Below are 16373 nucleotides of genomic sequence, written 5' to 3'. Positions count from 1 at the left end.
TCAAATTTGACTTAAACATGTTTTTTTTATAAAAAAAAAATTCAATTCTATTTTGCAGCACTACATTAGTAGTTTACATTAGTGTTGTTATGTCAGTTTGTGAGTGCCATATTAGTATTCACATTAGACAACTATGCCAATATCAACTCATTTCTAATTAACCACATTATTTTCTCAATTTTTAAACTCTATTTGAAGCAATACGTCACTACTATATCATGACAATCGCTACTTCAACATATGATTATCATGTTAGTGTGTGTTTGTTTTTGTATTTAGGACCCTTCAAACGGACATTAAAAACAAAGATATAAATTTTTGCCTCTCACAAAACATTATCTTAAAACATACACCAACTGAATAAATGTAACATATATAACTTTAATAATCACATAAGTAAAATTCATTAGAAAATTGGCGACACATTGACCCAGAAACCTAATTATCAATGAAAAGAATAGACATAATTGATGTTATTGAAAATAAAAATATTAAAATTACACAATTATAACCCTTTAAAGGCAAAAAATAGAATTCTACCTTAAAAAAACTAAAATACTACTAGATTGGAGATGCTCTTATTTGATAGAGGGAACCAAACATGTCCACTAAGATATTGTGTTGGGAGTGGTAGTCGGTTGGTTGGTGCCAACTACCCACAAGCGCCATGCAGTACACCTTTGATACACTCCTCAATCCGTCCATGCTTATGTATGTATTTGGACTTTTGTTAAAAATTAAAATAAAATGCTATAATGATTTATACTAATTAAGGCTAAAAATATTCTAAAGAAAAATGAAATTATTTTCTTTAAGAAAAGGAGGATGAAAGGCAAAGCACAAATTAAAGCTGGTCCCGTGGTACGCCTTGCCTAAAAGACGTAAAAGGCTTGGGTTGAATTTAAAACTTTGCAATTGAATGAGGCCTTACGTTGGGTTGAAAATTGGACTAAGAAAAACAAAAGAAGTCTCATTATTCAATGGGCTAACAGTCCAAAAGCATGAACGGCGGCGTTGAATAGATATTTTTATTTACAGTAGTTTTCAGCAGTAAAACTGTATATTTAAGAATAAGATTTGTAACTTTCCACAAACAGAGTTGAAATTTGACGATATGTGAAACAATTCTACGAAAATTAAAGATAAAACCGCCAATTTAATTTTATTCAGCAGTTTTCATTAGTTACAATCAAATTTCCAATTGTTGTTTAAACTATGCAAGAGAATCTTAAAAAATTACTAGTAGAAAAAACAAATCAAATTATCTACTCAATTGTTGCAAAATGGCGGCATCGTAAATTATATGCTTTGGTGTGTGCATTTAACTTCGTTTTTTATTTTTATTTTTAAAGTTAATAGAATAGAAGAGAAAACATTTCAACCGAAACCGATTGTCTGTCTAGTTAGCCCAAAATATTTCGTCCTAAATAGGGTATGGAAGGATTAATATTACATAGTTTGGAACTTCATGGTCCTGATTTATTTTATGTTGCATATTATTGACTTTTTCTAAAATGAAAAAAATAATTAACTACGTATCTTATGGTTGTGGAGGCTGAGACATGTTCCCGCAACATCATGTGTGGTTGCGACTTGTGGGAATTTTACTACTGCAAAGAAAAGCCTCTTTGGAAGTAATAGCGATTTCAACTTTCATCAAGATTAGTGTACGTGTTTAGGTGAACGAAAGTCAATTTCAATTCCCCAAGTGAATGTGAAATAACACACAGTTGTTATAATTTACGGGGTTTCAGGATAACTACTATAATTTTGAAGGTATCCAAAGACACTATGCTACTGCCAATAGCAATAACCCGTTGAGCACAATTATTATTAATATTAAAAATGGAAAAAGTGTGCGTAATTAGTTTGGAACCTAGTCCAGCAACACAGTGGTCCTAACAAGGGTAGCTAGCTAGCTTTTAGTTTTAGAAAATAGCTAGAGCTTCATGGGAGAGGGAGACGCAAGCTTTTGCATAAGAACATGATGGCCTATTTTGATTAAATGGAAATATCAGATATCAACACAAATAAGATGATAGGATGGGTTCTAGGGACAAAATTAAATGGTCCAATAACTATATAGGATGGAGTTAAATATGTATTTTATAACTATAATTTTATTTACTTGTTTAAGAATAATATGATATTGACAATTGAATAATTATTATCCATTGATTAATATCATTTAGGACTATATAAATATACTCATCCTTACCTATTAGGGGAATGAATGAAATATCTGAATTTTATCTTATTCACTTTTAGTTTTTGTTAATTTTTTCTTTTGTTCATTGGAGAGTTCTTCCTGCTCTAGAATTAAAGAAGATTATTAACATAGGGGCCTAACATACAAATGAAAGTCTAAGGACTGGGGAGTTTGATGTGTTCCAATTTCCTGACACGAGATTGGCATCATGCAATGATGCAACCATAGTCATATATGGGATGGTTACGTGTTGAAGACAATATTGGCAGTGTTTTCAAGTTTCAACTGAAGACAAAATGGTTTGGGTTGGGGTTCAAAGATAAGGTTGCACGTGCCATTTAGAAAGAAAGGAAATCACTAATCAGCTTCCTCACACGCAGTGGTTTGAGGAATATTCCTTAATTATTCCTTATGCAGGCAACAATAGGTTCTCGCCATCTAGTCAAAAATTGTCAATTTGCATTCCAAGTTGAGACATGTGTACGTTTGAATAGACTAGCGTGATAGCATCGCAAATTCGCAATTGCAAGCAATTCAATCTTCTTCGTTGAACCATCCTCCTTTGATAAAAAGGACAGACAGAGGAATATTGACACTCCTGTTTTTGCTAATAGTACTATCCACATGTGTGTTTTTGCTCATATTTCAAAATGCACAATAGAAATACACTTCCCTCATGCAAATACACAATGGAAGCATACCTCCCAACTGCATAAGGAGATGAGAGAGAAGAGTAGAGTTGGAGAAGTGAGAAAGGAAGGGAAAAAAATTGGATTTGTTATGAAAGAGGAAGGGAGAAAGGTTGGGAATGTAAGAAAAAGAAAGAGAGTAAAATGATAAAATTATTAGAACTAATAGTGTGAATAACAATTTAGATACTAAGAATAATTGTTGCCAAGTGGAGTGAGGTTCTCGTCTTATTGTCATAATTCCGTTGGGTAATCACACGCAAAGTCATTATCGTAGAAAAAGTAATTAAAAAAGCGTGTAAGGAAACAACCCCACCGGCCACCTTCCTTTCGATCTCACAGCGCCACGTGTTCGATCTTATCCTTTTCTTCTTCCCACACGCTATAAAAAAAAAACTCTGCCTTTACCATCTTGTACCCCTAACCGTTACTCAAACCGTTCCCAGACAGAAAAACGAAAGAAAGATAAAATTCTCAAAAATGGCTGCGACTTCGATCCCCATCCGAGTCGCCGGAATCCAAGCGTGCGCCACCTCGGGCCGCCGAAGGGCCGATCCCGATCGCCGGAGAGCCTCCTCCGCCAACTGGTGGACCCCGCTGTTCGGCTGGTCCTCCGAGCCGGACTACATTGACTCCAACAACAAAGCATCGAGTCTTCAACCGGCAAAGCCGGAACCGGTTACGGCGGAGACGGAGTCGAAAGCGCCGAGACCGCGCTTCGCCGGCGGCTTCACGGAGGAGAAGGCGAAGCAGCTCCGGATGATGACCAGCGAGTCTTTTCACGACACCATGTATCACTCCGCGATCGCTTCTCGACTGGCCTCAGACTTCAAGTCTCGCTCCGATCTGTAGCACTTGAATAGTTAACTATTCCTTCTTTGTTGTACTTTGCGGATTGTTTGTAGCCAAATTTTTAGGGTTTCAAATGTAACCGTTGATGTATAATAGATTAGCATTTAGAATAATTTAGGTTATCAATTGATGATACAATCAATCATGGTGTATGTAAGAAGGATTTAGGAGTAAAAATATAAATATAATTGACGATTGATGAACGATGATTTTGTTGTTTCGAATTCAATTTGAATTGTTCGATTGATTTGCTTTTCCCTTTCCGTAGTGTGATGCATCAGCAGCATTATCTATTCGTTAATTGTCATTGGTGGGTCCCATCTGACGCAGACAATAATTGGGTGAAGGAGCGTTAATTGCTGATAAATAAATAATTAATTGCTTACTTGGCCGCAACGGTGTGCGTGAAGGCGCACGTACAAATTACAGTATCTGATACGCGTGGAATCTTTGAGAACATAATTAATTACAGATATTTTTAAAAATTGACTAAAATGTTGCCTTAAGGATCCGATGGGGAATATGCAGAGGCTCTGCCTCTGGGTGTCTAAGAATATTGTCATGTTGATGCTGCATAAAAACAAATTAATCTTGTCTCGTAGCTGCAAATTGCGCTACGAATCTTAAAAGAATATTTGCAATTGCTTTGTTAACTTACATTTGTATGACCAAAATTGAGTCCACAATGTGTTCGTTCTATAGGTCACAAACTCAATCTAGTTTACCCACCATCGAACCTGGGTTCCTCGAGTTCTTTTAGTTTTGTACCGTTAGCCACCCAATAATAAAAAGAAAAAAGTATTCGTAGAAAACTTACATTATTATTGTTTTTGGCTACAATGATAAACAACGCTGTAACGTTACAGTTGCAGGCCAATATTTTGAAAATTTTATGTCATTTTTTTGGGGGCTGGGGGTATTTTCAACTCACATTTAGGGGGGCGGGGGTATTTATCTTGTGATATTCAGCTTACCATTTTGCATGCAGTTGCCAAGCAAAATCGTTGAATGCAAAAGAGAAAAAACAAAAAACAAATGATGAAAACCATAGACGAGCAAAATTTCACGATGTTAATGTGTATTAGAATCATAACAAGACGATAGAAAAATCGCGGACCAAAGTGGGACAAAAACTACATATAGGACGCATACTAGAGATAAATCGTTTTTTTTTTTTCAGAAAAACTGTAAGAGTTGCTATTGGCTTCAGTTCCATTGCTATTGGACCCTAGCAAGGCACTGACATTATAACAATTTTGGGTCAATATCAACTCCCAAAACTTTCGGGGCTGCTTCTGCTGACAAACTTTGTGGGCCGTAGCAAGTGGTCGAAGAGTCGAAAGCACAAATACTTCATAGGCCCAAAAAGACTAATTAAAGAAATAAAAAATGGAAGACAAGACCCAGCAACGCAGCAACCACTTTATGTTATGTTTCGGTTAGAGAAGTTTAGGAGGGGCAAAATAATTAAGGAGCAACTATTCTCACTACCAAATTTGCCTTTTCCACTACCCACGTGTGCTATAAATTTTTTTCCTAAAAAAATCCTTTTTCATTAAACATGATTCTAGTGCGTAAAAGGAGAATGCAAAAAACACAACCAAAGTGTAATTTCATTGTGTATTTGATCAACGAAATCATGTTTCCTTTATGTAATTTTACACTCTTATCTAATCACAAGTTATCATATAAGATAAATTTATTGACTTTTATAATAATTATTTCAAAAATTACAACAATAATAATTTATAATTGGTTGCCAGTATAAAAGTTTTTAAAACTGATAGTGCCATAGCCATTAAAACCAAAACTTATGAAAAAACTGGTTATGCACGGAAATATCTTAAGTTGTGTTAATATGCTTATTTCCTCGTAGGACAGCTATTCTTGCAAGTCATTATATTTCATTGAAAATGGAGGGGGCATAACTGGGCAGTCAACCAACTTGACTGAAACATCAAGTGATCTATAGTCATACTAGACACTAGTATACCGTGGTTTGTGAAATGAGCAATGCACTGCTAAAGACAGATGTGAAGCCACGTAAATGAAACACAAACCACATTTAAATCCGAATATCATCTAATCTAATCCGGCATCATGTAAAATGAAGACACAAGACATCTAATCAAGCATTTTCCCCCCATTGAAGGTATACATCAGATCCAACTACAAATAAAATATGAACAAGATTATCCATGGCGATAAAGGACATGCATATTGATCCTCTGAATCCACTTAGACCATCTAATTATTACAGAAATCAACATCAAGCTGACAAGAAATAGCATTGATATCAAGAGAGAAAAAAAAGATCAAAGAACAGCCTCCGAATTCCATAGTTATTCTAGAGAAAGCAAAATCCGCAATACAAGATGCAACTATAAGGCGTACATAACATAATAATCTGTCAATATAATTGAAAAAAATATTCTTACATCTTGAAAATCGACCAATGCTATTTAAGGCATTACCAGAATGTTTAGCTGTAAATAGTGGTCGAAGAAATTTATTGAAGACCTGAGGTTGTGATGTAAATGATGCCGATGAAATGTCTGAAACATGCTCTGCTTAATCACTTGCTCTCAATATCATACAGATCTGTTCTGGGTATAGCCGTTAGGGAAAATCAAGAAAATATAAAAATCAACAGAGGATGGTCCTCGTAGGATTCTCGAATTTGAACAACTACGAGGCCAAAATTCTATTATAGTACCTTACATTTTAGGTTAACTGACAATTAGTATAATTAATAAACAATTCAATAGTACTACTAACAGAATTGAGAAAGGAATTATAGCTTAGGATTTTGGTAAGACATGTAAGTGGAGAACAAAAAGCTTTCCACCGAAATATATTGCTATTTATTAGGGATTACTTTTTGTGGTTCTAATAACAAAATTTTACATTCATAAATTGATCCTGAATTTTAAAGTAAAAATGAAAAACTAGCATACTATTTGCCTTTCATTGGGTATGCCCTTACAATACAAATAAGCTAGTTGGCAGCCCTAATAATCAAAATCCTAAACACTCAAACTGATCTTAAACTTTCTACTACTACCTCTAACCATGAGATTAAAATCAAAATGAAGATTAATTGATGTTGGAAGCAATTGTCCTCACACTCAATTAAAATCAATCATCTTCAGTTGCATCTAGTCAACTTATCAAAATGATTTTGTTAAGTCAAGGAAAGTCATTGGTCCTAACTCCTGATCCCGTGCCTCCTTTCCAACCAAATCTAATCTTAGATAGTGCTTCATTCAATAGCATGGATCGAACATTAGAAAAATTCCTAACACCCCAAAAGCCAAGTCTCCCAAAAATTTATGGATAAGGCACCTTTACGTTTGGTGTCAAGTGTTGACACTATGACCAAATAATATGAAGGAGCCCTATCAGGTCATTTCCCCTTTCCCTGTCTTCTCACTCCCACAAACCAATGGTATAAAGCTAAAAGCTAATTAGTCTTATAAGACACAACAGGAGTGCTTAGAAGAGATTTTACAGAGTTTATTTGGTTTTATGAAAATGACTTAGTGTGTGTTAGGATATGTGGTGCGGTGGTCCATAATCATTTTTTTGTTCATGGTTGTAGTGAAGCTACTCTTTATTGCTTCTGATTTTTCAATTATCCACTGTGATTTTTGTGGATAGAATCGATTCTCTATGGTATCCAAACACGCTTTTACGACTACTATAACATCTAATAATAATATCATTTTGATAAGCCTCTTTATAAAGAGTAATCCAAACAAGCTTTTCTGTAAAATTTCTGACATAAGCTCTTATGAGATAAAAACTTACTGAATAAAAACACTCAAATTGTTTATCCAAACACACCCTAAACCATTAATCACAATGACTCAACGAGTACAATCTCCAGAGCCTCAGAGAAGATATAACAACTTCAGTTAATAATAATAATAAATAAAAAAACAGACACAGTTAAAGCCCAAAATGCATCATCTAAAAATACTAGCATATGCAACCCTATTTTGCAATCCTACACACCAAACTACAAATATCGTATTGAGATTTTCAAGCATGCAATGACGCAAAATTAAGTGATTAAGTGAGACGGAAATCACGAGGGATCTGGTAAAAGTAAAAGTAATAAAAGCAAACGCAACAAGAAAAGGATACACCAAATAGAAGCCATGAGCAAAGGCCCCAGCCAACACAGCAGTAAACAAGCGATCTCTCAAGACGGGTTTATGCCGCAGCGATAGACGAACTGAAAAAAATAAAATTGAAATAAGCCAATAATAATAAATAAAAAAAGAGAAGAAATGGAGTATTTGAAAGGCACATACTTAGAGGGAGAACAGGGGCATATATGAGAGGAAGGAGGAACTTAATAGGGGGTCCGTTGTTTCTCCTTCTTACAACAGCTTCTCTGTGGAGAAGGGGACGAAGTTGAGAATAACAATTAATAGGGTAAAGAAAGGGGAAGGGAGGAACTTACTGGTTGGAAGGATCAGAGGGCGTGGCCATGGTAGAGTCAATGGGATTCCAATCTGAGAACACTGGGAATTGTTCCTACCCACCACCCACAAGAGTAGACCATATCAGGAGAATAGGTTTTTTTTTTAATCCCTCCGATCATCGACTAAAAGAATAGGGCTGTTGCTAGGTGCATCTATTTATTGCTGGTGCACCCAGCATCTTTTGAAAATTCCATAAATATCCTTGCATTTTATTCTTTTGCGGTTCAAGTTGATCCATAAAAGACTTATCTTTTACGGATTAACTTGATCCGCGAGTCTTATACGGATCAACTTGATCCGTAGGAGACTTAATTTTTTTAAAATTTAAAAAATGGATTATCATTAAAGTAATTAATTAGTAATAAATAATGTAGATATGTTTTAAATTTTAAATGACATTTCTAATTTACTAAGGCAATAATAATATAACATTTCTAATTTACTTACTTCTATTCATAATATTTTGATGAATTTCGAATGAATTTGGAATAAATTTTGGATCAAGTAATTTAAACATAATTGAAAAATAACATGTAAACGTTAACACTAATATTATTAATCAAAATAACTTAAAATATACAAAATATCGTTCAAATTAAGCTTTTTGGTATTCAAAGCAAAATTTCAATGAGAGTGCATGCCTGCTTTGGATTTTTTTTTGGGGGGGGGGGGGGAATTGTTTTTTTTTTTAATTTCTCAATTAGGATTTTGATTATAGGCTGTTTTGAAGGAAAAATAAAGTAATCCAATTCCAGACACACATAGAGCTTTTGAAATCATGATTTTTGTTTTTTAAATTGATTCAAGCCAAACTTGCCCGTGGAAATTTAATGATATGCCTGGGTCCTAAAGTTTTTGAGAACAAAGAGGTAGAAGGTATCATGTCACTGAGAAAGATGTGAAGCACTTGCTAACTAGTTAATGCTTTTTACTGATATTGATAAGAAAAGAAAAATTACAAGAGTGAAGATTTTAATAGGGTGACAAGTTTTGGAAAATTGGAGGATTTCGAGTTCAAACAAGAGAGTTAAGCCTTGGTGCAATGCAATTGTAAGGTTGCTTCCTTATGCCTTGTAGGACATGGGTTTAAAAGCTGGAAACAACCTCTTCGTATGTTGGGGTATGTGTACATGTACACTTTTGAGAACTCATTGGGCTCTCTTGCATTGAATCCAATGTCCATTTTTTAAGTTCAAACAAGGGAAGTAGGAATGCTCTAGATAGTCCTTAAAAAGGATTACAGGGTTCTAATTTTTTTAGCATCCTTTTGGGATTCTAATGAGTCACTAAATTTAAGGGTTTCAAACACATAAGTAGGAGAAACTTTGAGCAAAACTTAATAGTTTGTGTTCAAAGTAAAGTTACAACCATTAGTTTGTGTTCCTATTTTCAATTGCATATTCACTATCATACATGATATAAATAAAGTAATAAACCATTGAAACCTTCAAAATATAAATTCACACCAAACAAAATATCTTAAACAAACATTATACTTTCATACATTAATACAAATCAAAAAACCTCAAAACCAAATTTCAAAACAATAACTTAAACAACCATTATACAATATCATACTTCAGGCTAAAAGCTTCAAAAATAACTCTAAGCCCTTATTAAAAACCATTTTTCATTAATTATAACCTAATTTAAACTTTTTAAATTTAAAAAAGTTTTTTGCGGATCAAGTTAATCCACGTTAAGCTTGCTGGGATATTTTTTGACTTTTACTCTTAAGTGTTGGGTGCACCAGCATTATTGTTAGGCGCACCTAGCAACTCCCAAAGGATCATCTAATTAATTTGAAATTAAATCGAAGACAAATAAAATTATTCCTATTTAATGTACTTTTTTCTTTAGATTATTTTATTCTCTAACTAATTCTAAAAATCACCTTTTTAATCAAACAATTATTAAAAATAATAATTCCCCAATCTGATAGTTATTTACATCTTTTAATTATTATTATTTTTATTTAATTTAAAACTAAAAAATAGAAGAAATTTGTAGTTGAGACATGTAATGCTTGTTTCCAACTATATGTATAATAAAGATTTAAATTAAGGATTAATATAAATTATAATAGTATTAAAGTACTTAAAAAATTCATATTTAAATCATGAATTGCTAAAGATGCATGCTAAAAATAGTTATTTTTTTGTGATAGAAAATATTTCAAAAAATATTTATTAATATTTCAAAAAAAAATATGCAGAGAAGGGGAAATGGTCAAAATAGAAGGCTAGTTAAATCAGACTAAACATAGAAAAGATGGTGAATTGACCCAGAATGTTTGGTTGTTCTTAGAGATGGAAGTGGTCAATTGCATTTGCCCCTCCACTTTCATGTAGGTCGCTTTACAAATTAAATTAGATTTTTCTTTATCTTGTAGTATATAATTCAAAAATAAAATTATGAACATGGTATAACTTATATGAGAGTGAGAAGAAGAAATTTTCTTGCCTCCTTTCTTTCTGTCTAAAATTGGTGTGGAAGGAAGACTTTCTTACCTTTTTTTTTTTATGTCCAAAATTGATCTCTTCTTTTTTTTTTTTTTACCAGAAACAAAGGGTGAAAGTTAAAATCAATAATAATATTAGACACGTGATGAACAAATCATAAAAGCTTGTTTTATGTGTGAAAAAATGTGCATAAGACCAAAATGGTAAAAGATATTAAAACTTTAGGAAAAAAAAGGATAAATTAAAAAGCAATGAATGATATATGCCTAAAGAATGAAACTTATTAGACAAATGAAGAAATATACAAAAAATCAAAATTGATTACTTAATATAATATCGAGTTCAATAATTAACCTGTTAATTATATATTATGAAGTTAATTTTTTTAATGAATTTATTGTGTGACATTTGTTATAAATTTGAATTAGAATATATATATTATTGTTATGAATTAATAATTTGAATCAAGATATATACTCGTGTTAGTAATTTGAATGCTTAGATCATAAAAATTATACTTATTAATTGTTATAATGACTTTAATTATGCATTCTTATAAATTAAAGAATGAATAAAAGATGTTTTTATTTCAATGAAAATTAGTACATATTAGATATATGAAAATAAAAGGAATAAATTTAGATCTATTATACATGGATGATTAATATTTAATATTTTTTAACCACTTAAAATAAGTTATATGATTTTTTTAAAAAATATTTCACATTATTTATTTATTTTAATCTTGATTATTTATAATAAAATTCAATGGTCAATATAAAACATGTAACAATCTTTATGTTAAAAAAAGAGGGGGATGAATAAATATTTTTTGTTTTTTAATAATTTTTTTATTTAGTATTGAGTTTTTAATAAAATAATAATTTTTTTAGTTCCTAATAAAATAATTAATTTTGTATTTATTTCTTAATAAATTAGTAAATTTATTTTTAGTTCTAACTGATAACAAATAAAAAAAATTAATCAGGTAATAAACAAAAAATTCATTAATTTATGGGATTAAAATAAAATATCAATGACAAAAAATAAAAGTATTATTTTATAAGAAATTCAATCCAAAATAAAATTTTAATAGAAAATAAATAAAAAAATTTAGATATTTATTAAGGATAAACACATATTAAAGAATGTATTTTTTTATGTTGGAATAATGATACCGTTAATAATGCCACATTTTTGCAACTTGTCCCGTGAATGCTGGTTGCTGGAACATAATCAACCTGAGGAGGAAAGTAGATGATGTCACTGATCAAGTTGAGAAGTTCCCGGCCTCAATTCTCTTTCAATCTCATGAAGGTTCTAGATGTGCAGCAGCAAACCCGAACAACAATGTTGTTCTGGAGATGCCTCTTTTTGTAGTGAATCAAACTGTACTGGGGTTGATCTTTGTTTTCGTGATGCTTCAGGGAACTTCATCATTGCCAAAATCGAATGGAGATATCCATGTCTCCCTGTCACAGAAGGAGATCGGCTTGGGGTTTGTTGGTTTTGAGCCTTTGAAGTTTGCAGATGGGTATATAACAAGATCATCAAGAGAGCTCCAGATATTTCAGAACTAGGGGTTATCATCATATAGTGCCAACAAATGTTTGCAAGTAATTATACCTATCATATGGGTTTTATGAGAAGGCAAGACAATCATACTTTCGCTAGAGTGACATCATCTCTTTATCTAATCTTCATATTTTTCATCACTCTTCATGAATTGTTTAGTTGATTATTAATGAAATGCCACAAGCATGTCTTTGTAAAAAAAATTATTATCATGTGAGTATTTTGGATTATTTTATTCCAATGGAATGTGGATCTTAATTATTAAGATGCTTGAATTTTGGTCTCTTTAACTAGATCATCGTAGAGGAATTTTCGATGGAGCTAGTAATTTTCTGAGGAAGGTCTTGTAGACATTCTACACGTACATTAAGAAAATTTGACTTGTATAATAATTAAGTAAAAACAATTGAATAACATAAGAAACCACCTAAAAGGTATTTATGAGATCAAGGATAATGAAATTTAGATAAATTATAATTAAACATAAATCATAATACGATGACATTTTCTTATATAAAAATTGAACATAAATTTTAAAAATATTAAAATCCTTTATATATAAAAATTAGAATAATCATCTAAATTCACGCTCATTAATGGAGTGTATCAACCCATATATTAAATTTTTTTCAAAAGAATTTTATAAAATTATATGGACATGATTTAATATATGTGTAATTTCAGAGATATATTTAACTAGATCATATACCCATGGTTTTTAAAAAATAAGATATGATTTTTGTTATAAGAAAATAAGATTAGATCATATCTGGTAATTCTCAAAGATAAGATCATATTCCATAATGATCAAAATATTACCTCATATATAATTATCGGTAATAAGATATAACTAAATCATCTTTCCTCATATATATTTTTACAATATATATGTTTTAATCATAAAGTTTGATATTCGATTTGGATTTGAACGTAAGGATGACAATAAAATAAGTATATGAGAGTTTGAAAGGTGAAGGAGCGCGTTAATCTTAAGCCGCGAGTTGCTTCTTTAATGCAAATATGCAATAATGGTAGCTTGAGATTAAAGCCAATGTTTAATTGTGCGTGAATTTTAAGTCCACACCCCTCCAATAGCAAACTTTATAAGCACCAACCTCCCCCTCCATCCTCACACTTAATTTAACGTTACTCATATGGTACGTAAGCCTCTCTCTATATGGATTATGGAGTTTGCATGCTTCGTTTTCCTTTGCACTTTCTATGTTTAATTACCTTCTTACTTTTCTCCATCTCCTATATTATATATATAGGCTTTGCCACAGCAACATACGGTTGACTATCCCAGTTTCAAGCTTGTCATCGTAGGCGACGGAGGAACTGGTAAATATTATGTTCCCCTCTCAACTCACTCTATTATCCAACACACACACGCTTTATTTTTCTATTTAACTTATGCTTTTGAATGAAACTTATTGCTAACTACATCTACATGAGTTGGTGCCACAGGGAAAACCACTTTTGTCAAGAGACACATAACGGGAGAGTTTGAGAAGAAATATGAACGTAATATTTCCTTAACACCTAAACTTTTATTTACTATCTTCCTTTCCAGCATAAACATCCCTACCCTCTTCCTCTTGGCTTAATTTTTACTATGCCTAACATTTCATTTACTAAAGTTTATTTATTTATTTTACATGTAGCAACCATTGGTGTGGAGGTTCATCCACTAGACTTCCATACCAATTGTGGAAGAATTCGCTTTTACTGCTGGGACACTGCTGGCCAAGAAAAATTCGGTGGTCTTAGAGATGGTTACTAGTAAGTCTAAATAAACTTTATACAATTAGTCTACGGCTGGATGTGCTTGTTTAATTCATCTAATCGTGATTTATTCATATTTCTAACAAATTTCAATTCGTTTTAATTGTATATAAATTGCATTTCTAGCAGTTGTTCAACCATGTTCTTGTATGTATCATAACATTAATACGTGATCCACTTATCGTATATTTTTAACCACCTAGTACTATTAGTATTGCTATTGATTCCTGCTGTTCTGTTTAGTGAAGTTTATCGTGCTTTAGTATACAGTTTTGTTATGCATAATTTCCTTCTTTTCGATTCTAGGTGTGACGCATGTAGAAAGTATATATTGTAACCTCATATACTGTACGCATGAAGATGACGTAGGTCTTTAACATCAATCATGAATAGAAGAAAATGGACTAGCACAAAATTGTGTTACTGGTTTATGTCAACTCTCATGGGATGGTAGCTTATGTTTGTATAATTGTATTTATCTTCTGTGATTTGAGTGTACATACCCTGCCCCCGAATTGTGTTTTTTCATTTTGCATACCTTGTCTTCTGTGAATTGAGTACATATGTTCTTACTTTGTCCAATAGATTCCTGGTTATTTGGCTTCATGGCTAAAAGAAAATTCCTACCTTAAATTATTGGAAGATTGTTATGTTGTCCTAATGAAAACCTGTGAATTGTTTGCAGTATTCATGGACACTGTGCTATCATTATGTTTGATGTAACAGCTCGCATGACATACAGGAACGTTGCTACATGGCACAGAGATCTCTGTCGGTGAGTTGATTATCTTTTATTTTTTAAAATTATTTTTGGCGTTTTCTTGCAAATTGCAATGTATTTCCGTGCTAAGTATGTGACTCTTGTTGATCATAGGGTGTGTGAGAACATTCCCATTGTTCTCTGCGGAAACAAGGTTGATGTGAAGAATAGACAGGTTAAAGCAAAGCAGGTTACATTTCACAGGAAAAAGAATCTGCAGTACTATGAGATATCTGCAAAGAGTAACTACAATTTCGAAAAACCCTTTCTATACCTTGCCAAGAAACTTGCAGGGTACGTAACAGAATGCTTTGTTCTTTGTTTATTTTATTTGTTAATTGTTCATATGCCAATGTCCCGAAATTATTGGTCTTGTGATTCCAGGGATCAGGGCCTTCATTTTGTGGAAATGCCTGCTCTTGCTCCCCCGGACGTAGTCATTGATATAGCTACACAACAATTGTAAGGACTATTATTTGTTATTTATGTGCTTTTAGCCACATTAGGGTGTTCTTCCTCACTTTTTAAAATTTTTCTGTGGTTGATTCAACCTTATGTGTGTTATTTATGTGCTTTACAGGAATGAAGAAGAGATATGTAGAGCGGCTGCTCAGCCTCTTCCTGATGACGAAGATGATTTATTTGAATAAACTTTTAGGCAACATTTGAATAAACTTTTAGGCTTTCCAGAATTTTCCTGATAAAAAAGAATGTTTTTTCATCTGCTTTTGATGCATTGTATAATCTTGGCGGGAGAATAGAAAGCAGAAGTAAGGGGTGGGTAGGGATATGTTAAGCACATCCATAAGCAGTATTTCATAGTTTTGTTCCTGCAGTTATGCCATGGGATTAAGTAATCAATTGACTTCTTTTGTTATTAAACTTTGGAGTGGTGTCATACTGAATATAGATTCCCCTTGCTAATTTTTACCACATGTCCCGTGGATGAAATGGACCTCATCAATTATACCGTTTCACTTATTTAGTCTACAATTAAATGTTAAATGGACATGGGTAAATGAATCCACTTCTTACCGAGCAATGATTTTCATCCCTATTAAAGCATAATCGCCGGTTTTCACGACAAATTTCTTGCGACAATAATATTAATACATATTGTATTATACTACTACCAGTATGTAGCTTCTGCCAAGCACCTCGTTGGTGACACAACTGAAGTCAAGATCATAAGAACAACAACATAGGATAATCAATGATTTACCCGTGCCATTCTTTTTCCACGCATATTATTAAGATCCTGTGAGATGTTCCATTAGTCCAGTGTGATTAATTCAATGTCATACATATCTTACACAGTAACTGTAATTAGCCTATTATGATATCTGTATCTGTACAACACTGAAGAAGCAAGTTTTGCATCACAAATTATTCTTTAAATGGGTTGATAAGTTATTCATGGAATCATGGTTATAGACCTACAAATAAATCGCAATTAAATTTGAAGAAACTTAATGGCATGTTTGATTTGAGCACAACATAGTAAAACAAAGAAAACTTTTAATTTTTCTGTTGTTCGAATAGGTAAGA

The 16373-nt window shown here is 32.4% G+C and overlaps 3 protein-coding genes across 3 annotated transcripts; 2 read left to right on the top strand and 1 right to left on the bottom strand.

Annotated features, from left to right (window-relative positions):
* The first annotated feature begins 3292 nt into the window (after positions 1 to 3292).
* On the top strand, positions 3293 to 3979 carry LOC114411711. The gene has a single exon (XM_028375371.1). It carries the CDS (start codon positions 3379 to 3381, stop codon positions 3748 to 3750), a length of 372 nt encoding a protein of 123 aa, XP_028231172.1. The 5' UTR covers positions 3293 to 3378; the 3' UTR covers positions 3751 to 3979.
* Positions 3980 to 5933: 1954 nt separating this feature from the next.
* On the bottom strand, positions 5934 to 8368 carry LOC114411710. The gene is made up of 4 exons (XM_028375370.1): positions 8222 to 8368; positions 8070 to 8152; positions 7900 to 7990; positions 5934 to 6356 (listed from the first exon to the last, which is right to left on the bottom strand). The coding sequence occupies exons 1-4, from the start codon at positions 8248 to 8250 to the stop codon at positions 6326 to 6328; spliced, it is 234 nt and encodes a 77-aa protein (XP_028231171.1). The 5' UTR covers positions 8251 to 8368; the 3' UTR covers positions 5934 to 6325.
* A 4965-nt stretch (positions 8369 to 13333) lies between these two features.
* On the top strand, positions 13334 to 15755 carry LOC114411709 (GTP-binding nuclear protein Ran-1-like). Its single transcript, XM_028375369.1, has 8 exons — positions 13334 to 13437; positions 13552 to 13621; positions 13748 to 13804; positions 13945 to 14062; positions 14751 to 14840; positions 14940 to 15119; positions 15210 to 15287; positions 15406 to 15755. The coding sequence occupies exons 1-8, from the start codon at positions 13435 to 13437 to the stop codon at positions 15473 to 15475; spliced, it is 666 nt and encodes a 221-aa protein (XP_028231170.1). The 5' UTR covers positions 13334 to 13434; the 3' UTR covers positions 15476 to 15755.
* Positions 15756 to 16373: the final 618 nt, after the last annotated feature.

This window comes from Glycine soja, chromosome 5 (assembly GCF_004193775.1).
Source record: "Glycine soja cultivar W05 chromosome 5, ASM419377v2, whole genome shotgun sequence".
Taxonomy (NCBI): Eukaryota; Viridiplantae; Streptophyta; class Magnoliopsida; order Fabales; family Fabaceae; genus Glycine; species Glycine soja.
Note: the sequence above shows the minus strand (reverse complement) of the source record. Positions and strands in the feature narration are given on the sequence as shown.

What these genes read in the sequence shown, in the direction of transcription:
- LOC114411709 (XM_028375369.1), top strand. An exon ending in CTTGCCAAGAAACTTGCAGG is followed by an intron (nt 15,120 to 15,209) that starts GTACGTAACAGA and finishes TTGTGATTCCAG; the next exon opens with GGATCAGGGCCTTCATTTTG. An exon ending in GATATAGCTACACAACAATT is followed by an intron (nt 15,288 to 15,405) that starts GTAAGGACTATT and finishes TGTGCTTTACAG; the next exon opens with GAATGAAGAAGAGATATGTA.
- LOC114411710 (XM_028375370.1), bottom strand. Translation starts at nt 8,250, where the DNA reads ATGGCCACGCCCTCTGATCCTTCCAACCA. An exon ending in TGCCCCTGTTCTCCCTCTAA is followed by an intron (nt 7,991 to 8,069) that starts GTATGTGCCTTT and finishes TATTTTTTTCAG; the next exon opens with TTCGTCTATCGCTGCGGCAT. An exon ending in GCTCATGGCTTCTATTTGGT is followed by an intron (nt 6,357 to 7,899) that starts GTATCCTTTTCT and finishes GGCTATACCCAG; the next exon opens with AACAGATCTGTATGATATTG.
- LOC114411711 (XM_028375371.1), top strand. Translation starts at nt 3,379, where the DNA reads ATGGCTGCGACTTCGATCCCCATCCGAGTCGCCGGAATCCAAGCGTGC.